Source organism: Alternaria arbusti (assembly GCF_024043155.1).
Source record: "Alternaria arbusti strain BMP 1465 chromosome Unknown scaffold_8, whole genome shotgun sequence".
Classification (NCBI taxonomy): domain Eukaryota; kingdom Fungi; phylum Ascomycota; class Dothideomycetes; order Pleosporales; family Pleosporaceae; genus Alternaria; species Alternaria arbusti.
In genome coordinates this window covers 331,105-354,488 of record NW_026249948.1, presented here as the reverse complement: position 1 = coordinate 354,488, position 23,384 = coordinate 331,105, and the positions used below count along the sequence as shown (strand labels likewise).

The 23,384-nt window shown below is 54.6% G+C and overlaps 7 protein-coding genes across 7 annotated transcripts; 3 read left to right on the top strand and 4 right to left on the bottom strand.

The window, feature by feature from the left end:
* Positions 1–7: 7 nt before the first annotated feature.
* J4E86_006490 (uncharacterized protein) lies at positions 8–1,973 on the bottom strand (the record flags this gene model as incomplete). Its single annotated transcript, XM_051447018.1, has 4 exons — positions 8–284; positions 483–1,086; positions 1,138–1,310; positions 1,372–1,973. 4 exons carry the CDS (start codon positions 1,971–1,973, stop codon positions 8–10), a joined length of 1,656 nt encoding a protein of 551 aa, XP_051301503.1.
* A 1,034-nt stretch (positions 1,974–3,007) lies between these two features.
* Positions 3,008–3,694, bottom strand: J4E86_006489 (uncharacterized protein; the record flags this gene model as incomplete). The annotated part of the gene is made up of 1 exon (XM_051447017.1): positions 3,008–3,694. One exon carries the CDS (start codon positions 3,692–3,694, stop codon positions 3,008–3,010), a length of 687 nt encoding a protein of 228 aa, XP_051301502.1.
* A 601-nt stretch (positions 3,695–4,295) lies between these two features.
* J4E86_006488 (uncharacterized protein) lies at positions 4,296–5,960 on the bottom strand (the record flags this gene model as incomplete). Its single annotated transcript, XM_051447016.1, has 1 exon — positions 4,296–5,960. The coding sequence occupies one exon, from the start codon at positions 5,958–5,960 to the stop codon at positions 4,296–4,298; it is 1,665 nt and encodes a 554-aa protein (XP_051301501.1).
* Positions 5,961–6,954: 994 nt separating this feature from the next.
* Positions 6,955–8,005, bottom strand: J4E86_006487 (uncharacterized protein; the record flags this gene model as incomplete). The annotated part of the gene is made up of 2 exons (XM_051447015.1): positions 6,955–7,033; positions 7,092–8,005. The coding sequence occupies 2 exons, from the start codon at positions 8,003–8,005 to the stop codon at positions 6,955–6,957; spliced, it is 993 nt and encodes a 330-aa protein (XP_051301500.1).
* Positions 8,006–9,124: 1,119 nt separating this feature from the next.
* Positions 9,125–10,693, top strand: J4E86_006486 (uncharacterized protein; the record flags this gene model as incomplete). Its single annotated transcript, XM_051447014.1, has 2 exons — positions 9,125–9,178; positions 9,230–10,693. 2 exons carry the CDS (start codon positions 9,125–9,127, stop codon positions 10,691–10,693), a joined length of 1,518 nt encoding a protein of 505 aa, XP_051301499.1.
* Positions 10,694–11,614: 921 nt separating this feature from the next.
* On the top strand, positions 11,615–13,505 carry J4E86_006485 (uncharacterized protein; the record flags this gene model as incomplete). The annotated part of the gene is made up of 3 exons (XM_051447013.1): positions 11,615–11,851; positions 11,920–12,541; positions 12,775–13,505. The coding sequence occupies 3 exons, from the start codon at positions 11,615–11,617 to the stop codon at positions 13,503–13,505; spliced, it is 1,590 nt and encodes a 529-aa protein (XP_051301498.1).
* Positions 13,506–15,585: 2,080 nt separating this feature from the next.
* On the top strand, positions 15,586–22,693 carry ACC1 (acetyl-coenzyme-A carboxylase; the record flags this gene model as incomplete). The annotated part of the gene is made up of 5 exons (XM_051447012.1): positions 15,586–15,783; positions 15,865–16,035; positions 16,094–16,188; positions 16,248–21,109; positions 21,159–22,693. 5 exons carry the CDS (start codon positions 15,586–15,588, stop codon positions 22,691–22,693), a joined length of 6,861 nt encoding a protein of 2,286 aa, XP_051301497.1.
* Between the last annotated feature and the right edge of the window lie 691 nt (positions 22,694–23,384).

Here is a 23,384-nt window from a genome sequence, read left to right as displayed (position 1 = left end):
GGCAAGATTAACGGCTGCGTAGATCTAAGACCCATCGCGTCTCTTTGTCGAAGCTGCGTCGATCCTCGCCCTCCAGGCTACTTAGCCCGACTTCTCGCAAGTCTCCGAGTATCTCGACAGCCTTACTGAAACTCTCATTCGACGCATAGCCCTCATCAGTCAAAATACCTTGTAGCTCTTTCCAGAGTTCCTGGCTCTTGTTGAAAGTCCCCGCCTCTTCGTCGTGTTGCCGTAACTCCTCTGCTGAGAAATGGTACGGACACGGTTCGTTCGTACCAAAGTGACTCCACTCTGTAGAACAGAGAGGAGTGTAGAATGTATATTGATGTTCTATGTACGAAGGAGTGTGCCCCTGTTTATATAGGGAGAAGGAAGCGCTAGTGAGTACGCTAGTGAGTGAATCACGTGAGAGGATGCCTAACTAACACACTCCCTGCGACAATGGTCAGCCAGGAAACTTGATGGCAAACAGATCGACATACCTCTCAACGCGGATCAAACATTCTTCAAAGGGGAAGAGACAGTTGTCCCATGTAGAGCCAACAAAAGCTTCTAATTGCTTGAGGGTCTGGCCATGAGGATGATGCATAACCTTGTACATCAGAGGATTCTTCCCCACCGTAGTCTCTTCATACGTGTGGATTAAAATAGACTGAGACACTTGGTATTTGAGCTTATATTTTGTAGCATCGTCGAGTGCTTTGAAGTTTTCAGGGAGCTTCATCAACATGTCAATCCCATAGTCTAGAAGCAATGGGGGATTGGCACCGATGAACACCGGGGTAACCCAGGCTCCCTGCCAGTCAATGATGCATGATATTCGGTCTTGGGCGTCGATATAGACGTTACCAGGATGGAAGTCTGGGTGCCAAAGTCTGGGAGAGACGAGCTCTGGGTCCTTGGGAGTGATATATGTGATTGCGGCTAAGAATTTCTCCAATAGGACTGTGTGAGCCTCTGGAGACTTCTGCTGTGGACTCGTGTACTGCCATGGAGTTTTATTCGGCTCCTGTGGGTTCGCATGGGCATTGATCCATTCGATCTCACGGCAAGCGACAGACTTTAGGTATTCTGCAGAAGATGTCCCTACACTTATCGTAAGTCTAGATTCGAGTTCACAGACATCCAGAAACTTACAGGGACCATGAGATTGCATTTCACTGCGTTGCTTCTCCCAGAACTCCCTTCGAGTGATGGGCCCAATGCAGTAAGTTGATTCGATGTGACCAACGACATCTTGTGGACCACTTGTAACGATAGCCGGCTCGCATCCTGCGATACCACTATCCTTAAAATACAATGATCCCAATCTGGCAGTGTGTGTAAGTTGGGCTGGCCGCAAACTCTCTGTTGGAGCAAGTTGAATCTTACTTTTCAAAGGAGACCGAGAGTAGTTTCCTTTCAACGTCTACAAACTCACGAACAATGTCACACTTCCTCCGCAGTGAAAGATCCTGCCAAACCTCGTGGAGTTGGGAGCCACTCGCTTCTTCCATGATGATATATTCTGCTTGGACAGAGTTTTGGTCGGTAGCACTCCAAGCGAGAACTCGTGGGACAGGTAAGTTCAAAACAGTCCGGGCAAACTCCATAGTTGCCACTTCCGATGCAGTGGTATGGACTCGTGGGCCAGCATTGGGGTGTGGGACTTTTGCGATGATCTTCTGGCCGTCTTCCATCTCAAGGCGATATGCCTTGTTGTAGTTGCCTTCGCCGATCTTCTTGAAAGATATACATTCGTTTGCACCGACAGCTTGGCAAGCCGCTTGTTGGAGACTCGACACATCAAAGCGTCGGTATCGGGCTTCCAGTTGCTCGCGCTCATTCCATAACCATCGCCCGCTCGTGTAGCAAAACAAAGGATTCGTGTCAGATTGAGGATGTGAGGGCATTGCGCGGCTACCGTCCAAAGTGTGTAGTAAGCGAGGGTAGTGTCGCTTTGCGATAATTGACCAGCTTCGACCAAGCGCCATTGCTAAAAACTTGCAAAAAGGCCGTGATATAAATAGTGAGACGAAGTTGATGTTGAGACCATGAGACGCGCCGCCAAGCCTGCAGCCTTTGTGGGCTTCTCAAGTAAGATACTACTGGCGCTGAGCCTACTTTTTCCGCGAGCGTTGTTCGTCGCGATGGACGAGCGTGGAGACGGGGACATTGCTGTGTGCGGATCAAGCGGCGTATGTACCAGGCGCGTGATTATCAGGCCCGCATGCAAATAGAGCTTGCATCAGCGCTCGGCTGGCTGGTTCCATATTGACGGGTGTGGTGGGAGGGTGAGCTCGGGCAAGAAGCCAGCAACCGCGACGCATGTTCGGACAAGCTTCGGGACGCATGCGCCACGGCTTGAGCTATCTCGGCGTATTGACAGAACATCCGGGAACCTACACTAACGTTAGGTCTCCTACCTTGCATGTTTCAGTTTCATGTAGTCGCTAAGATTTTGTCCAGGCATGCGGAGGCTTGCCTGCCTCTGCAGATAAATGCGAAAGATGTGTTAGTAGAGGCTGCACGTCTCCAAAACTCACGAACATCGTTCTAGACTGATTATCTACAATCTCATACCTCTGAAATAATGATCGTCGTAGTTGTCGACGGAAGAGTAGGGGTGCGTCTTCGCTATTGCTTCTAACGCCACAGACGGAATTCCAGAAGACACAGTCGAAGTTGTTATCATTTGAGTTTTACTAAAGTACCTAGGTACTCCACAGTGTAGCACGATGAAAGAATAGAGTGCGCCTTTGACTCAGACTGCGGTCTGGTCCTACAACCTAAGTTTTAGCAGACATCACTTTCGCAGGAAAGATTCGAAGATATGCAAAGATCATGATGTTCTCATTCCCATCGATCTAAATAAGTACTGTCGGTACTCGTGTTACTTACTTCAAAGTACGCCGCCGCCGTCGTGACTTTTAAAACTAAATGTTAGTATGAATCATGAAAATACAAAACCTCGACCGCAACTCCGCGCTAGTATTACAACCATCAAAGGAATCAAATCGCCAACTCGTCAGATCATCTCATCATAAACACCATACTCGGCCACGACAGGCTTACGAACTGCCCCACCGGCCACCGCCCCCATCCCCAACACACAACTCTCCTCACCCAGTATCTCCGACAACTCAACATCGCCCTCTGCCAAACCCTGAACCGCCCGAACCAAGTCCTTCTCGACAAAGTTTTGGAAACGGTCGCGAGCAGTGTCTACACCAGGACGATGGAAGAAGAACTTGACCGCGGTGCCAAAGGCAAACCACTGATCAACCATGAAAAGCATGGCCTCTTCTAGTTCACTATTCTCGTAGATGTCCTGGAGGCATGGGCGGAGGAGCGAGCGAACACAGAGATGGATTTCCTGGAGTGGGTTCTGGCCTTGGTTTTGGAAGTTGAGGAGGATGTCATGGAGGGGTGAGGGTGGTAGATTCTCGAGAGAGAGGTAGACACGAACTACGTGAATGTCGCCGTCTAGAATGGTGGCGGGGTCTTGGATCTTCTTGGTCGTCTGCTTGCCTGTCGCGTCGGTGGCGACAAAGGCGAAGACGAGGCCGGTGGGCGGGGATACGGCGGGCAGCTTTTGGACTGCGGGAGCGGTGGCTGTGGGACTGGGGAGCTTTGCGCCTAGCGATAGAGAACTTGAATCGAATACAGGTGATGTCGGGGATTTGTTTGAAGAGGCAGGCGCAGGTGGACCCATACCGCCCTGCAGTGTAGGGCCGAAGCCCCAAGTTGGGGAAGTGTTTGTGTTAGTAGTAGTGGAAGAGCCAAAGCCGAAGCGTGGCGGAGTAAGAAAAGAAGGCATTCTGTTGGTTAGTAGAGTCGATTGTCCTGTAGTTGAGGGAGTTGCAAGTGTTGCGATTGCTGTTGTTGGAACTGTTTGTCGCTGGGTGTGGGGGACCACGTACTTTTATACCTGCAGGGCGGGGACGCGCACAGACAATGTGCGTTTGCGAAAAGTGGTGAAAAGGCGAGAGTGAGTGAGTCAAGAGGGCGAGATCGGCGTTGTGAGAAGGTCCATGGTAGCGATGATCGCGACCAAAGTGTCGCCGCAAGTGAGCGAATCATCAGTGTTAACTTGGGAAGATGGATTAGGCTGCACACTCAACTGAGGGTCAGTGGTGGTATGAGCAATGATAGTAGAAGACATCTGTACTTGATCCGTATGAAAAGAGAGTATGTACGGAAAGAATGGTAGTAAAATGAGTGTAAGTCCCATCGCCAATCCCAGGGCATTCCAAGCACCCATGTGCTCTTCCAAAGTCCCAAATCCCACATTCCACCTATCCCATCGAAACCAATCAACAAGCGGCGATATCCGCAGGCGTATAAATGCAAGCCGAGCTAGGTCCCTCGCTGATCTGCTTAGGTTCAGCACCCGTATCGTTACCCTCGAACTCCTCGCAAATAGCCTTTGTGCCTGTGACGCAGGAGTTGGTAATGGTAGCAGTATCGCCGTAGTTGGAGTTAATACCAACGAAAGTCGCTGTTCCGCCTGTAGCCTTGACCTTGTCGATCTTGACGTGGCGCTCACCCATGGTCTTGCAGTTTCCACATGATCGGTAGAGCTTGCCAAAGGTTGAGACTGTGAAGCCTGAGATTGAAATGGTACCCGCGCCGTTGTGTTGGATGACTTTGTCAGATGCGCCCATCGCTCCGCCACCGGTGACTGTGCCGTCGCCGTCCTTCTTGAAGGTGAGAGCGTCTTCACATACATCTTCCCACCAGACATTCTCGATGGTGCAGGCTCCTTGGCAGTGTACTCCCTCGATCTGGTCGGCTCCGATGATGACGTTGCGGAGAGTGCCGCCGTTGGCAATAGAGAATACAGCATCGCTGTCTCCTCCTTCTGATTGACCGGTGCAAGACACTCCACGGCCGAAACGCTTCATGCCGCCATCGAATTCGCCGGTTACCATCATTGTCTTGGAGAGAGTAGACTCGCCAGCTGCTGCGGGCATGGTACCGCTTGCTGCACTACCGCCTGAGCTAGGCATAGTGGAGTTGCCTGATCCAGAGCCCGATCCAGTTTGAGTTCCCCAACCGGAGGAAGATCCACCACCTGAAGAAGAGCCACTGCCTGAGGATGAACCACCACCTGAAGACGAGCCACTTCCTGAGGATGAGTCGCTGCCCGAAGACGAGTCGCTGCCTGAGGATGAGTCGCTTCCCGAAGATGAGCCTCCGCCTGAGGATGAGTCGCTTTCTGAGGATGATCCGCTGCCTTTTCCGCTACCGCTGCTGGAGTCCGAACCTGATCCCGAACTTGAACCGCTATCTCCACCAGAGCTTGAACCGGAGTCGCCAGTCGCATCCTCAGTGCTGTCGCTAGCGTCATCGGAAGACTTGCCCTTGCCACTGGAAGATCCCTCACTGCTGTCAGAAGAGCCCGAAGAGCCCTTCGATTTGTCTTTCTTGTCATCCTTGGAGTCGGAAGCACCGTCCTTAGAGTTAGACGAATCCTCTGCAGAGTCCTTGGAATTAGAGGCGTCCTTCGAGTCCTCATCCGTGGCTCTCCAAACCAAACCGAAGGGTGAACGCTTCGTAACAACAGGTTCGGACTCAACAGATCTACGCTCGTAGTCGTTGCCGGGGGTAAACGTAGGAGCACCCGTCATCTGAGGGTCGGATGGCTGGCCGCCAAAACCTGGGAAGCCGCCGGTGGGAGCAGCGCCACCGCCAGGGAAGTAACCGGGGTCACCGCCATTGCGTTGGCCACCTCGTCCTGGGCCACCGCCCATTCCCATTCCAGAGCCGATGGAATCAGAGCCAGGACCGCTGGACTCGGTGCCGTTGCGTTGACCGCCGCCGTGTTTGCCGCGATGGCCACCACGATGGCCATGAGCCTTTGTAGGAGCGGGACCTCGAGCCGAAAGTTCCGTCGGCTTAGCTGGGGCGGGAGCAGGTGCCGCGGAGACAGAGACGATCAGGGCCGCAGCCGCGATGGTAGTCAGAGAGAAACGCATGTTTTGTTGGTTTTCTGGGTGATTTGAAGTGAAAGTAGGGGAATGAAGGTATTGCACAGCAAAGATGACACAGTCAAGAAAAGAAGGGTGACCGGCACTGAGCTGGAGAAGAGAATGTGGAAAAGGGAAGGTGTTGGAAGCAAGGAAGAGATCGTTGGTCCTGATGAGGATGAGGATCTTGCAGTGGGCGAGTTGCCGATGTCTTTATAGCCATTGTGTTAGGAATGCGTACAGTTGGTTTACTGAACATGCGTGTCGGTGGTATACGACGACTTCCCACACCACCTGAACTCCAAACCTCCAAGCGCATCATGCCTATCGTCGGTTGAACAGTGGGTAGGGCGCAATCAATGCGATGACTGAGTAGGCCCGAACACACGTGCAGTCGTGAATCGAGGAAACGTGGAAACAGGCCTGGTATCCTGGAAAAAGACTGTGTTTGGTTTGCGCGTTCCGTTGACGAAACCGATCGTCCGACAGCTGACAATCTATGAGAGGGATGTGTCAGGTTTCATGTTGAGGATTTCGGTCTTGGCAGCAGTGACAGCCATGTAGGGTGAAGCTACTAGTGAAGATGCAGAAACGTCCCGCTTGTCAGTTGGTAGTCTAGAAGTTCCGGAAGTTTGGAGTTTCGTGTCGCGCGTTTCACTTACTCGACGGAACGAATGCAGGTTGGATGGACTGACCACCAAGAATGTAGTATTCGCTATCATGCAGCGCAATACAAATTAATGAAATAAGTGACATTTAGCGAGGTCTGCATCGCCTACATTCGCGCTGCTTTCTTAGGGTCTGGCCTTGTCCCTATAACGATCTCGCTTTCCTAACCCAATCTTTGCGAATATCTTCCAATCTAAGGAACCGAGTGCGCAGTATATGCGAGGTGGCTCGGGTTCTCCAGTACTATCTACCACGGTGGCCAAGTTGTCTTTCATGTACACTCGAAGTTCGTCCTTGAGACGCGAGGGTGTAAGCCGTGAGTAGTATATCGTGCTCAGACCTTGAGCTTGCATGCGCGGGATATGATCATGTAGTCGGTTAGCGCTGTGAACATGTGGATTGCATGTTTCGATCTGCAAGATCTGGACTGCCCTTGAATACGGGTCGTTTGAAACTCCAAAACGTTCCCACAAGTCGATCAGCTGGAATGGCTCGACAGCATAACCGGTAGCGAATCGTAGCTTCAGGGCCAGCTCAACATCCATAGCGTGTTCGCCGGCGTTACCGGTTCCGATCATGGTTCTCGGGGTAGCGTCACCTCCGAGGACTTCCAGAAGGCGGTTCATCCATTCGTTCACGACACGCGAGGAGCGTCCAAACTCGTCAAACTCGAGCTCACCGTTCCTAACTTTTGGCTTCGACTTCCATTTGATACGCACCATCGCATGCTCATCTTGTTTGGTACGCTTGTTGTGATACAATGCGTAATGCAACCCAGCGGCGTATACTTTACAGTACTCGAGGACGGATCCGGGAATCTGGTTGTCTGCATCAATGAAACCGACGAACTTACGTCCAACAAGCTTCGTGATGATCACACCGAGTATCATAGCCTCTCCTTTTCCGTTGTTCATGCGTGGAACATGGGTTCTCCCCTCGGGCGTACTTGTTCCTGAGTGTTGCAACAGCTCTGGCATTCCGGCTTCCTTGAAGGCGCGGGCGAAGGTTGACTCACCTTGATGATGTACCATAACAGATCGACTTGCAACCCTTCCGAATTTGAGCAGCGACTCGCACTCCGCCTTATAATTTGTCTGGTTGCTGTTCGAGATGAAGATGACAGAACAATGATGTGGAATACCACGAAGAAGGCCTTCGAGAACTGTGATATCTTCATCCATGCGGGGAACTACGATTGCTAGATTGCGCTCGATGCTTTCGATTGAATCTGGAGTGATGACAATGTTCTCCTGATCGACAGAGGTGTTAGCCGTGCCATCACCCGATGTGTCTTGACCGCCTGCGTCCAGTTCCGAGACAGAAGACATCTCGCGTAGCTGCACGTTCCCGACCCGGGTGATTTCTGGGCGGATGCTCAATCTCATGATGAAGATAAGCTGATGATCGAAGTGGACTCAGTCTTGCAACGGTTCTGATGACGGAGTAAGGGTGTATGAAAAAAAAAAGTATATTCTCACAAAACCCATGGGTCTTATAAAGAGATTCTTGCGGTCTGCTCGATGCTGCTCTTGACTGCATTGTTAGACGTTTGACTCTATGTGATTGACGAGCTATTCGTAGCTGTTAGTACAATCTCTCGTGCGGAGCTAATTGCAGTGTGAATCCGAGGAAGGCTAGGATTTGATAGCCGATGTCGGCGTATGTCAATGTTGCTAGACACGCTGTAGCAGAGGTGGGTCCAGGATAACGTTGCATTGTGTCGGGCTCTGCAGCGATTCGACCATCGAGTATATCGGGTACTGAGGGTGGCGGTGCTTGTTTGGCACTGACGCGTTGTTGACATTGTCAAGTGCCGCAATTGACAATCACAGTACTGGTGACCCTTCCTCAGGAAGATGTCCCTTTACCGGGAAAATGGAGTGGATGAATTGGATCGGGTTACGTTGCGGTGATGATGCATTGCATGTAGCCAGTGTATGAAACGATGGAGGTCTTTCTCTCAAGCGAGTCTTTCCACGTCAAACACGACCGGCCGTGGTTGCTCTCGGAGGATACTTTGAACTGCGATCAATACCCCGAAGAGTTCTCGCAGTCCCTTTGAGTGCTCCTGTCTTTATAAATGTGTATTCACGCGCCGTCGCGCCCTCCCACAATGGATGCGGCATGGTGGTGTCGTTTCGTCTGACGCGCTGTCGGTACCGTCGCGGCGCGCGCGTTTTTCAACGAGGCAGACAGACAACATCTCAACACGAGAGACTCATCCGGTCTTCTGCGAGGCTTGGGGCGACTGCATTGGGCGAGGGCTAGTGTTGGCGCGAGTGGTGTTGTTAGTGGAAGGCAGTTGCACCAGCGAAGTTTGTCCAGTGGAAGCTCGGCTATCCGCTGGAGCTCTGGCCTCGCCCGAACGCCTCCATGACGTCTGCAGCTGGTGACACCAGAAGCGCTATGCGGACCCGGAGACTGAGAGCTTTCCCCGCGTTTGCGATGCTTTTGTACTATTTCCTGGATCCTTCTTAAGTCGTCATTTCCCCGGATTCCCTGCGATGGCTTCCAACGATAATCCCGACAAGATGAGCTACATCTACAACTCGCAGCTCGTGAGCGCCCCTGACATGTGAAGATGGACACTGGCTGACATTGATCGTTAGGATGCCTTCACCCTTTACCATATCTCGCACGAAAAGGAAGAACATAGCTCGGTCGGCCCTGTACTTCCCGCCCTCGGCCATGCTTCGTCGGGTGCTCTAGGAACCGTTGTGTCGAAACTCCTAACATACCCTCTCGATGTCGTTATCACGCGCCTCCAAGTTCAGCGACAGCTACATCACGGCGACGCGCACCCACACTACAATGGCTTTCTCGACGCCATCGAGAAGATATACGAGAGGGAGGGCGGACCAAAGGCCTTCTACAGCGGTGTAGTGCCCGAGGTTGTGAAGGGTGTTGCCGACAGCTTTTTGTTCTTCCTAGCGTATTCATATGCGCGACAGAAGAGGCTCGAAGCGCGAGGTACTGGACACAGCTTGCCGGCGCTCGAAGAGATCGGCGTCGGCGTTGTCGCAGGCGCTTTCTCCAAGTTCTTCACCACACCCATTCAGCAGATTGTCACGCGGAAGCAGACGGCGGCGATGATGCGACAAGAATCGTCGACTACTATACCTCCACTGTCCAGTACCAAAGATATAGCACACGAGATTATGCGCGAGAAGGGCATACAAGGCTTCTGGTCTGGCTACTCTGCCAGCTTGATCCTCACCCTGAACCCTTCCATCACTATGCTTCTGCACAAGGCTCTCCTGCGATTGGTGGTACCCAGGGCAAATCGAGACGACCCCGGCGCCCGCATGACGTTCCTTCTCGCCGCCATAAGCAAGGTCCTCGCCTCAACTGCTACCTACCCGTTCTCTCTCGCGAAAACACGCGCCCAAGTGTCCTCACAAAAGCCCTCTTCCGGTATTGGTGAGACCTCGGACAAGGAGAAGTCGGACGAGCCGCTCGAGTCGAGAGCACTCCAAGCTAGACAGCGGACAGTGTTCAGCACCATCTTGCGCATCGCCCAGACTGAGGGAATATGGGGCTTGTACCAGGGTCTGGGCGCGGAAGTGCTCAAAGGTTTTTTCTCTCACGGCATCACCATGTTGATGAAGGACCGCATCCATGCTGTCATCATCAGCCTGTACTACACTGTGCAGGGCGCGTTGAAGAAGTACCCCAGCCCAAGTGAAGTCGCACAGTCAGCATCGAACAGCGTTCAGAGTGCTTATGAGCAAGGCAAGGAGCAGGCTAGCGATGCGTATGCGAAGGGCGCCGAGGTCGTCGGCAACGCAACGGAATCGGCAAAGCACGCCGTTTCACAGGGCTCACAGCAGGCGCAAGACCTTGTTGAAAAAGGCAGAGATGCTGTTAGCGAGGCCGCAAGCAGCGCCTACGATCAGGGCAAGAACGTGCTAGACAAAGGACAGGATGCTGCCACCAACGCCACTCAGCAAACTGGTGAAGCGCTTGAGCATGGCAAGAGGGCCGCAAGCGAGGCATCGCAGCAGGCCAAAGATGCTGTTCTGGACGCCGACATCAAGGACATCAATGGCCCTGATACGGGCATCAAAGAGTGAGCTATGCAGCAGATGATTTCCTCAACTCCTTCAGACTGTACATATACCCGATTGATTTTGTATCTCTTTGTTTAAAGGCATGTCTGTGGATGGAGGATGTATGTTTTTGGTATGGTTCGGCGTCAAAAGCGTGCCTGACTTTCGTAATGCATAATGAGCAAATAATTGCCGGGTGAACTGTCCATCTACCTTGGGCGATCTGAAACGTCAGGGTGTCAGTATCCACTGCCACGCTTCGAGTAGCTGGTATGTCCATGTACCTAGGTACCGGACGTAAGCGTTCCAATGAGATTGAGCCTGTGTCCAAAGTAACTGCAATGGAAATCGTGTTCACGCCAGAATAGTACCAGCGTGTCGACTGGAAGCAGGATTTTCCAGCCTTGCGGGCTTTGTTGTCTCTGCTGCGCTGGCTATTGTGGGGATGGCTGGTCACGGTACGCCGCATGTGTCATGCCGGTGGCTGGTTGCAGCGGTTGCCCTGGAGGCCAATGCGCTAACCACCTGGCTCCGCCCGCAGCGCCTCCATCATCAACAACGACGCCTGGCGACACATTCGACTGCATGCCGCAGTTGAGCGGCGACTAACTACTAACCTGCACAGGAACAGGACAACTATTGTTTGCGCGACAGTGCGAGCGCGAAGAACCGACTCGAAGTTTCCGATAGTCGGCGGCGCATGACTGGCGACTCACAGCACGGCCATTGGACAAAAGCGGAATCGTCAACATCCCGGACACCAAGAGGGCAGCCGCAACCCACGCGCACACCACCAGCTGCGGCTTCCTATGTCGTAGACGCCGGTGACGACATAGACCGCGACCGATCAGCTGTGTGTTGACGTCTCGTCACTGCACCCCGCCCAGCTCATTCCCCTGATCACCGCACGCTGTTGGCAGTCGCAGCCCAACCCCCACCGCCATCATGACGACCACCGGAGCGCAGTCTTCGCCGAGCCGGGGAGGATGGAGCAGCCTCGAGGAGGAGCTGGCTTACTACAAGTCTCAGTACGAGACGCTGGAGATGGAGCTGCAGGAGTTTCAGGCATCAAGCAAGGAACTAGAGGCCGAGCTCGAGCGCGACGTCGAGGAGAGCGAGAAGCGGGAGCGCAAGCTGCAGGAAAAGGCAGAGAAGCTGGGTTTCGAGGTTGAGGAGTGGAAGGTGCGTCGTCTCCGACACAGTTGGGGCGGATGTATGCCCAACAGACAGTCACTAACAAGACACCACAGACAAAGTACAAGCAAAGCAAGGCCGAGGCCAACAATGCGCAGAACACCCTTCAGAAGGAGATCACCACGATGCGCGAGAGCCAACGCGCCCTCCAGATGCGACTCCGCGACATCGAAGTACAAAGCGACGATTTCGAGCGCCAGGCACGCCATCAGACATCATCACTCGAGGATGTGGAATCCAAGTACAACGTAGCCATCGAGCGCAGCGTCATGCTGGAAGAAGAGATCAAGATCGGAGAGCAGGAGCGAGAAGCACTGCGGATAGAAACACAGCGCCTTAGGGACGAACTGTCAGACCTGCGGGTAGAGGCGGAAATCACGCAGGAGAAGCTGCGCATCGCCGAGGAGACGATTGAGAACCACCACGTGCGTAAGGTATCCAACCATCTCTCTGGCGATGCCCTCAGGCCACGCTCGCCGGTCTCAGAAGCATCGACCACAGCAACCACCGTCTCCTCGCCTACGGCTGCTTCGACCCCACCACACTCGAAAGCAGATGGCCTACACACGGACGCGACTCCTCCTTCGCCGCCGCTGTCCGACGCACCCATCACGACTAGATACGTACCCTCGACGCCCATGCCCAAGCGAAAGAACTCGTATGCGCCGCTGGACCCAGGTGCAACCCCTCGCGCCGGCTTGTATCAGCGAGTCCCAAGGCACTCGCGAGGGCCCAGCATGTCAGCATCGCGCCCAAGTACAAGTGCCAGTGGGCGGGCGACACCCTCTATACGAACAACTACACCCGCATCGCGAGCGCCTAGACCAAGCTTTGGAAGTGCTGCACCGCCGCCAAGTTTGCCTAGGTCAGGCTCGCTCGTTCAGGTTCGAGGGCTGATTGGTAAGATGCAGAAGCTCGAAGAACGGGTACACGCAGCGCGATCCAAGCTCCCTGCGCCAACTACGACCCCACCGCGAGCCAGCCCCCGAAACGGCAGTGCCATGGGACACCACGTGCCAAGTACCGTCACATTGAGGAGCGGCAGAAAGCGCAGCTCCCACGCATCAGCGGGCTCGTCAGTCCCTGGCGCCTACGAGTCGGGTGTAAGCCGGCTGTCATTCGGCATGTCGACCTCGTCGCGCGAACCCCCCAGCAGCAGCAGACCCGCCAGCCGAGCATCCATGTCGTCGCAGTCAGCAATACAGCGGCCGGCAAGCAGAAGCAGCACCCGAACGCCACTCGGACATTATTCGTCTTCGTCTATCAGCGGAACGGAGCCTCGAATGCCAAGGCCAAGGAGCTCTATGAGCGGTCATGGCCATTCGCATTCGTTGTCAATGTCGCGGCGGGACACAGACGCCAACAGCGACGGAAGCGGCGTCTCAACCCCAATGGGCAGGCGACTCACACTGGAGAAGACAGGCATACCCACACCAAGCGGTATACCAAGGCGTCAAAGTGCAGGACGCAGGGCAAGCAACAACATGGACAACGGAGACATGGCCCCTCCTGCTCGGCCACGAAAGATGTCGACGCAGGCGGAGGAAGAATCATACTAGGAAGGAACGGCGCATTGGTAGGAAGTCAAAGGACCCGCAGAACCACGTGTGTACCTCTGGATCGATCAATCTCTGGTGCATGATTTTCACGGCACTATACCTCATGCATTCTGGAGTCGGGTGTGCGATGCATATGTGCTAGAGTTTGGGACATGGGATACGGACGGGGTGTTTGGTGCAGGTTGGTCAGGCATGGTTGCACATAGGGAAGATGAAGAAACTCGAGAGGTCCCCAGCTCCTTTGAGGGCAGTTACATATTACTTTTACATTCAGATTTCCTTTGTTCGAAACCAATATACCCCGAATTCCATTCACCGCTAGGCTCGCCGTTGTTTCTGTGCACATCAGCTCTTCTGTTTGTTTCACATCTTAATCTCAAAATACTACTACTACTACATATCTCACGTGCTCTCCTTACTTCAAACGGAGTAGACTGCTCGTTCTGGACGAAAATCTGGGGTAAAGTTGCATGCATGCGCAGCCGCATTGGCGTTGGTGGTCGCGTAGTCGAAAATCGTACGATTCTGATGTCAAACGGCGGCCTGTCCCGCCGCGTTGACCCAAGCAGGAACCAGCACCAACTACTCGCGCAAGACCCTGGATCTTCGGAACGCGCCTTCGGAATCTAGCTTGCTTTATCTGGATAGGCATCCTGGCTTGCTTTATCTCGCAGATGTCGCTACCAGACTAGCAGTCGTTATTGTAAAGATGCGGGCGGCAGTACTACGGGGCTTTGGCCGGCTGCCCTGCGGCGGTACCTGAGCACAACGTTTGCGACCTATGCTCTGCGGGACATGTTTTCTTTATTAATTCTACCCGGCTTCTCACGCCGTCGTAGACTACTAGACTGCTGTATGGAAGCCGGTACTTTTTGTTTCAGCGTCATCTACGGTGTGCTAAATTGAGCGTGTGCTTGATGTTTGTTCCGAGAGCGGCCGCTTTGGGCGCTGATTGGGTGGCTGCGATCGGAGTCCGGTGGGAGGTGTCGGGGGAGGAGACCCGAGCATTACTCTTGATGTTGCTCTGGCGTGGTTTGGCAACTGTGAGACGGGTTTTTGGTTATTTTGGGAGATGGGTGTATGGTGGTGTGAGGGCTTAGTGGAGTGGGGAGGCGGCGGTGGTGAAGAGGTGAGATGGGAGATGTTGAGACGATATCTAGGTGGGCAGCTACGTGTTGGGAGAGGGGTAAAGTTTGAAGTGGCGGTGATAGCTATCAACTCAACCCTGAACAGTCAGCGGATCAACGGCAGACGGGAGGCTTGACCAGCTGTTGGTGAGAGATAGCCAGGGCTCAACACATGGGCATGCAGGTACTCGTGCTCGGGTTGGGTCTCGCAACAAGCAACTAATGCGGAAATGCTCCCAACAGACCTAGAACAGATGCCGCCATGGCGAGCAAACTCTCAACATGCTGTACCCATCGATCGTGAAAAAACGCGTCAATCTTGACTTGATCCAGATAGCTGGCTAGTCAGTCAGCGTAGCTAAGTAGTGAATTGGCCCGTAGACCAGCCGTCGTGTGTACATAATCGGGTTCCGAAGGGCTTCCGAGTCGTCTACCGTGGCTTCGAGAGGGATGGACAGGGGCGTTATGGGGGACGTGGTGCAGGGCCTTGCCGTCTTCGGCATCGCTGGCGATGCGATAGCTCAACAGTGCTTCGGGAAGTGCATTGGGGTGTTCCGCTATGGCTCTAAAAATTTAATACATACGTGAGCTGCTCCCGGACGCTTGCGACTATTTCCCCTCGTCTTGCTCTGCTGTATTCACCTCCCTCCCACATACTATATACCTCGTTGTGCTGTACTGCTCCTCGTACGCACTACTAGTCCCTCCTTCGCTCAACTCCACGCGTTCGTTGTTGGTGCTTCCTCCCGGCGCCGCATAGAATTCCTGGCATTGAAGATTGCTTTTGGGTCTTCCACACCGACACTACGACTGTCCACTACTAATAGTCTGCTCGGGCCCTCCCACCGACAGAATCGTTAGAGACGCACACGTCGATTGCAGAGCATCGTCGTTTTCGGGTCAATCAGATCTACATTCGACACTAGAGGCCGAGCTCCAGCTTGCCCTTACCAGTGGAAAATTGACCGGACCCTCACCGAACCGCAACCCAACTTCGCCTTCGCTCCTTCCTCCCCACATCCCAATTCTTCGGTGCATGGGATTGCCTTCACACATCATGGCCGGAGCTGCACAGAACGGAGTCAACGGGGATGCTAATGGCGCCCCGAGCTCCTACGCCGCCAAGTTCGATCTTGCTCCGCACTTCATCGGCGGGAACAACCTCAAGGTAGCGTCGCCGGGCAAAGTCAAGGACTTTGTGGCGGCGCACGACGGACACACGGTCATTACCAATGTGAGCGATACCCTCTGCGGAGAGCAGTGAGAAAAGTGGTGGTGTTGAGAACGGACGCGCTGACCAGTGGCTTCCCCGCAGGTGCTCATTGCAAACAACGGTATCGCCGCAGTCAAGGAAATCCGCTCGGTGCGGAAATGGGCGTACGAGACATTCGGCGATGAGCGGGCGATCCAGTTCACCGTCATGGCGACGCCCGAGGATCTGCAGGCCAACGCTGAGTACATCCGCATGGCAGACCAATACGTCGAGGTACGTGCTCCCCCAGACAGCGGCGACGAGCGATGCGTGGCTAACGGCGACTATGCAGGTACCCGGCGGTACCAACAACAACAACTACGCCAACGTCGAGCTAATTGTCGATGTGGCCGAGCGCATGAACGTGCACGCCGTCTGGGCCGGATGGTGCGTATACAGCCCAGCACCCGTCGGATGAGGGCTCATGGCTGACTTTTTGCGTCTAGGGGACACGCCTCGGAGAACCCCAAGCTGCCCGAATCGCTCGCCGCCTCGCCCAAGAAGATTGTCTTCATCGGCCCTCCCGGGTCGGCCATGCGCTCGCTCGGTGACAAGATCTCGTCCACAATCGTCGCACAACACGCCAAGGTGCCGTGTATCCCCTGGTCGGGAACCGGCGTCGACGAGGTCCAGGTCGACCAGCACGGCATCGTCACAGTCGAGGACCACGTCTACGACAAGGGCTGCACAAAGTCATGGGAAGAGGGTCTGGAGAAGGCCAAGGCCATTGGCTTCCCCGTTATGGTCAAGGCCTCGGAGGGTGGTGGCGGTAAGGGTATCCGAAAGGTCGAGCGCGAGGAGGACTTTGAGCAGCTGTACAAGGCGGCTGCCTCTGAAATCCCCGGATCGCCCATCTTCATCATGAAGCTGGCGGGCAGCGCGCGCCACTTGGAAGTCCAGCTGCTGGCTGACCAGTACGGCAACAACATCTCACTGTTCGGACGTGACTGTTCGGTGCAGCGACGTCACCAGAAGATCATTGAGGAGGCACCGGTAACAGTTGCTGGCTCAAAGACCTTCCAGGAGATGGAGAAGGCTGCCGTCTCGCTCGGACGCCTCGTCGGATACGTCTCTGCAGGTACCGTTGAGTACCTCTACTCGCACTCGGACGACAAGTTCTACTTCCTCGAGCTGAACCCCCGTCTCCAGGTCGAGCATCCTACCACGGAAATGGTAACGGGCGTGAACCTCCCAGCTGCCCAGCTCCAGATTGCCATGGGTCTCCCACTGCACCGTGTCCGTGACATTCGTCTCTTGTACGGTGCGGACCCGCACGCGAGCTCTACCATCGACTTTGACTTCTCCAGCGAAGGCAGTGCCAAGAGCCAGCGTCGCCCCACTCCCAAGGGCCACTGCACGGCCTGCCGTATCACCTCTGAGGACCCAGACGAGGGCTTCAAGCCTTCCGGTGGTACTATTCACGACCTCAACTTCAGGAGTAGCTCCAACGTCTGGGGTTACTTCTCCGTCAGCTCCGCTGGTGGTATTCACAGCTTCTCCGACTCGCAATTCGGTCACATCTTCGCTTATGGCGAGAACCGACAGGCCTCGCGGAAGCACATGGTTGTTGCGCTCAAGGAATTGAGCATTCGTGGTGACTTCCGCACGACTGTTGAGTATCTCATCAAGTTGCTTGAGACTCCTGCTTTCGAGGATAACACCATTACAACTGGCTGGCTCGACGAGCTCATCTCTAAGAAGCTGACTGCTGAGCGTCCTGACACCATGATCGCTGTCATTTGCGGTGCTGTCACCAAGGCCCATGTTGCAAGTGAAGCGTGCGTCAACGAGTACAAGACCAGCTTGGAGAAGGGTCAGGTGCCCTCCAAGGACGTCTTGAAGACGGTCTTCCCTGTAGACTTCATCTACGAGGGCTACCGCTACAAGTTCACTGCGACCAAATCCACCATTGACAGCTTCACCTTGTTCGTCAACGGCACCAAATGCTCAGTCGGCGTCAGGGCACTTGCTGATGGCGGTCTCTTGATTCTGCTCAGTGGAAAGTCTCACAACGTCTACTGGAAGGAGGAGGTCGGCGCCACCCGTCTCTCCGTTGACGGCAAGACCTGCCTTCTCGAGCAGGAGAACGACCCCACCCAGCTGCGCACACCATCGCCCGGTAAGCTCGTCAGGTTCCTCGTTGAGAACGGCGAGCATGTTGGCCAGGGCCAGCCTTTCGCTGAAGTTGAGGTCATGAAGATGTACATGCCTCTCATCGCCCAAGAGGCTGGTATGGTCAACCTCATCAAGCAGCCAGGAGCCGTTCTTGAGGCTGGTGACATTCTCGGTGTCCTAGCTCTTGATGACCCTTCCAAGGTCAAGTCGGCCCAGAACTTCACCGGCCAGCTTCCCGAGTTGGGTGCTCCTCAAGTGCCAGGAGCCAAGCCACCGCAGCGATTCGTCTACCTGTACTACATCCTGCAAAACATCTTCCAGGGTTTCGACAACCAGGTCATCATGCAGAGCACTCTGAAGGAGCTGGTCGATGTCCTCCGCGACCCCGAGCTGCCATATGGCGAGTGGAACGCACAGGCCTCCGCTCTCCACGCCCGTATGCCTCAGAAGCTCGATGCTACCTTCTCGCAGATCGTTGAGAAGGCCCACAGCCGCAACCTCGAGTTCCCTGGCAAGGCCCTCAACAAGGCCTTCCAGAAGTTCGTTGAAGAGAACGTCGCCAAGGGTGATGTTGCGCTTCTGAAGGCCGCATTGGAGCCTCTTTCTGATGTCATCACTCGCTACTCTGAAGGCCTCAAGGCGCACGAGTACAGTGTCATGATCAAGCTCCTGGAGATGTACTGGTCTGTTGAGTCGCTTTTCTCGTCTCGCACATCGCGTGATGAGGAAGTCATCCTCAAGCTCCGTGACGAGAACCGCGACAACATCATGAGTGTCGTACAGACTGTTCTCTCTCACGCCAAGGTTGGCGCGAAGAACAACCTTGTCCTCGCCATTCTGGACTTCTACCGACCCAACAAGCCCGGTGTCGGCAACATTGCCAAATACTTCAAGGACACCCTTAAGAAGCTCACCGAGCTTGAGTCGAGGCAGACGGCCAAGGTCTCCCTCAAGGCGCGTGAGGTGCTCATTCAGTGCGCTATGCCTTCGCTTGAGGAGCGTACTTCGCAGATGGAGCACATCTTGCGCTCTTCCGTCGTTGAGTCCCGTTACGGCGAGAGCGGTTGGGACCACCGCGAGCCCAACTTCGAAGTCATCAAGGAGGTTGTTGACTCCAGGTACACTGTGTTCGACGTTCTGACCCAGTTCTTCGTTCACTCAGACCCATATGTCGCTCTTGCTGCGCTTGAGGTATACACTCGCCGAGCTTACCGCGCGTACCAACTCCAGAACATCAACTACCACAACGAAGGCGAGCAGCAATGCTTCCTGTCCTGGGACTTCATCCTGCGCAAGGTTGGTGAGGCTGAATACGGTCTCGCCGTTGAGCCTTCTGAGCCTGGTACTCCCAGCACACCAGGATTCGAGCGTCCTCCTCGCATTCAGTCACTCAGCGATATGACTGCTTGGCAAAACCGATTCGAGGGCGAGCCCACCCGAAAGGGTGTCGTCGTCCCAGTTGAGTACCTCGATGACGCGGACGAGCTCATCAGCAAGGCGCTCGACATCTTCCCCAACCTCGGCAAGGAGAAGAAGGGCGGTATTGGCCTGAGGGAGGGTCTTACCCTGAAGCGCACTCCTACGACTGGAGTAAACGAGCCCAAGCACACTGACGAGCTTACTGGTGTTCTGAACATTGCTGTCCGCGACATTGAAGGCAGTGATGACAAGGAGATCCTCGAGCGCATTCTGCCCATTGTCGACGACTTCAAGCAGGAGCTTCTGTCCCGCCGCATCCGCCGCATCTCATTCATCTGCGGTCACAAGGACGGAACTTACCCCGGCTACTACACATTCCGTGGACCCACATACGAGGAAGACGCCAGTATTCGTCACGTCGAGCCTGCTCTTGCCTTCCAGCTTGAGCTTGGCAGACTCTCCAAGTTCGACATCAAACCTGTGTTCACCGAGAACCGCAACATTCACATCTACGAGGCTGTTGGCAAGGGCGCCGAGAGCGACAAGCGCTACTTCTTGAGGGCTGTCGTCCGATCTGGCCGTCTTCGCGAGGAGATCCCCACCGCGGAGTACATGGTCTCCGAGACTGACAGGTTGATGACTGACATTTTGGATGCTTTGGAGATTGTTGGCACTTCGCAGGCTGACATGAACCACATCTTCATCAACTTCTCGCACGTCTTCCCTCTTAACCCCACGGAGGTTGAGGAGGCTATTGGCGGTTTCTTGGAGCGCTTCGGTCGACGACTCTGGCGTCTCCGTGTCACGGGTGCTGAGATCCGCATCATTGTCACCGACCCCGCCACTGGCATTCCTTATCCTCTTCGTGTCATCATCACCAACACCTCCGGATACGTCATCCAGGTTGAGATGTACGCTGAGCGCAAGTCCGAGAAGGCTGGCAAATGGCTCTTCCACAGCATTGGCGGAACCACCAAGATTGGTGCTCTTCACCTCCAGCCCGTCTCGACTCCTTACCCCACCAAGGGAGCGCTGCAGCCCAAGAGGTACAAGGCTCATCTCATGGGTACTCAGTACGTGTACGACTTCCCTGAGCTCTTCCGCCAGGCGACCGAGAACAGCTGGATCGAGGCTATCAAGAAGCACTCGTTCCTCCGTGACAGGCAGCCGGCGAAGGGAGAGTGCCTCGAGTACTACGAGTTGGTGCTTGACGACACTGACAACCTGGCTGAGGTCAACCGTGACCCTGGCCACAACACTATTGGTATGGTCGGATGGATGGTCACCGCAAAGACACCTGAGTACCCCCGTGGTCGTCGCTTCATCATCATCGCCAACGACATCACCTTCAAGATCGGTTCCTTCGGTCCAGCGGAAGACAACTTCTTCCACAAGTGCTCTGAGCTTGCACGCAAGCTTGGCATTCCGCGAATCTACCTTTCTGCCAACTCTGGTGCTCGTATCGGTCTTGCTGAGGAGCTCATTCCTCACTTCTCTGTTGCATGGAAGGACGCCGACAAGCCCGAGGCTGGTTTCGACTACCTCTACCTGACACCTGAGAAGTACGAGCACTTCGTTGATGGCAAGCGCAATGATGTCATCTGCGAGAAGGTTGAGGTCGATGGCGAGAACCGCTACAAGATCACTACTGTCATTGGTGCTGAGGATGGTCTTGGTGTTGAGTCGCTCCGTGGTTCTGGTCTCATCGCTGGTGAGACATCGAGGGCGTACGAGGACATCTTCACCATCACTTTGGTGACTTGCCGCTCAGTTGGTATGTATCTTCTTCACGATGTCCAAATTCGTCTACTAACGCTAAATAGGTATTGGTGCTTACCTCGTCCGCCTTGGTCAGCGTGCCATCCAGATTGAAGGACAGCCAATCATCCTCACCGGTGCACAGGCCATCAACAAGCTGCTTGGTCGTGAAGTTTACACCTCGAACCTCCAGCTTGGTGGTACCCAGATCATGTACAGAAACGGTGTCTCACACTCGACTGCCGATGATGACTTCGAGGGTGTCTCCAAGATCGTCCAATGGCTGTCATACGTACCCGACAAGAAGGGCAGCCCCGTCCCGATCTCGCCATCTGCCGACAACTGGGACCGCGACATCACCTACTACCCACCTGGCAAGTCAGCCTACGATGTCAGGCATCTCATCGCCGGAAAGGAGGACGAAGACGGTTTCCAGTCTGGTCTTTTCGATCGCGGCTCGTTCGTTGAGACTCTTGGTGGTTGGGCTAAGACGGTTGTCGTCGGTCGTGCTCGCCTCGGTGGCATTCCTATTGGTGTCATCGGTGTTGAGACACGCTCGGTCGAGAACGTTACACCTGCTGATCCCGCCAACCCTGACTCCATCGAACAGGTCACATCCGAGGCTGGTGGTGTCTGGTACCCCAACTCCGCCTTCAAGACTGCTCAGGCTATCAAGGACTTCAACAACGGTGAGCAACTGCCGTTGATGATTCTTGCCAACTGGCGTGGTTTCTCCGGTGGTCAGCGCGACATGTACAACGAGGTCCTCAAGTACGGTTCTTACATTGTCGATGCCCTCGTCAAGTTCGAACAGCCCATCTTCGTCTACATTCCTCCGTACGGCGAGCTTCGTGGTGGATCTTGGGTCGTCGTTGATCCCACTATCAACCCTCAATTCATGGAGATGTACGCTGACGAGGACTCGCGTGGTGGTGTGCTCGAACCCGAAGGTATCGTCGGTATCAAGTACCGTCGGGAACGTCAACTCGACACTATGGCCCGCAACGACCCTACCTACGGTGCTCTCAAGCGCAAGCTGAACGACAAGGCAACACCGGAGTCCGAGCTCAGCGAAATCAAGGCCCAAATGACCGAGCGCGAGAAGAAGCTTCTACCTGTCTACGGTCAAATCGCCCTTCAATTCGCCGATCTGCACGACCGCTCCGGCCGCATGCAAGCCAAGGGTGTCATCCGACAAGCCCTGCGATGGCAAAACGCCCGCCGCTTCTTCTACTGGCGCCTCCGCCGCCGTCTCAACGAGGAGTACATCCTGAAGAAGTTCGCTGCTGCCGCCTCGCCCACACACGACAACCCCATGGCCAACCCGCTCACCCGCAGCCGCGGCTTCGAGATGTTGAAGCACCTGTCCAACATCCCCAACTGGGAGCAAGACGACATGGCCGTCGCGACCTGGTACGAAGAGAACAGGCCCCTCGTCAGCGACAAGATTGAGCAACTCAAGACGGATGGCATTGCGCTCGAAATCGCGCAGCTCATGCGCAAGGACCGCGAGGGCGGTCTCAAGGGTGTCATGAGCTTGCTCAGCACCCTGCCCACGAGCGAGAAGGAGGAGGTGCTCAAGATGCTCAGCAGGGCATAGTAGTACCCATGTTTTCGATTATCATTCGCTTTAACGGCATGGCATAGCATATGGGGTGGTGTTTTTTTCCAAATTTTCTGGGTGGAATTGGGAATGGTGATGATGGTGTAACTTTAGCGTTGCTACGGTGCGACTGCGTTGTCTTTTCGCAAATTCCCCCCTTCTTTAGCTTATCAGTTTAGTTACGACATAGATGAGGGAGAATGGGGCGGGGTGTTGGGAGGCACCCTTGTTCTTGTTTTCCCTCGTTGTTTAGATGTGTAATTGATCTTCAAGTTCAAAAAATCTTGGTTGCTGTGCTTAGTGTGCTGGTGGTGGTGCTTCCATCCCGTGTCCCACGTCCCCACGTGGCTACGCGTTATCGTCGGCCTTACATCCCGCGCCTACGAAGACACTCATTGTGCTCCTTCCCTTGCTTTTTGGGGATGTTGCGGCTGCGCGCTCCTTCCGTTCCTTGGTGTTGCTTGTAGCGTGGGAAGGAAGGCATGCAGATCGGCCGAACTCCACTTTCAGCTGCGGGGTTCCGTCGCGGTGATACGTCACTAGGCCGCAAAAACAGCATCACCGATGCAGAAAAATCTACTGTTGTTTGTCGCGACGTTTAAATCTTCTTCTCTTTTCTCTGTCATACGGTCCCATTCTGGTACTCAACTACGTACGCAAACTCCATTTTCCAAGCGAAGCGAAAAGC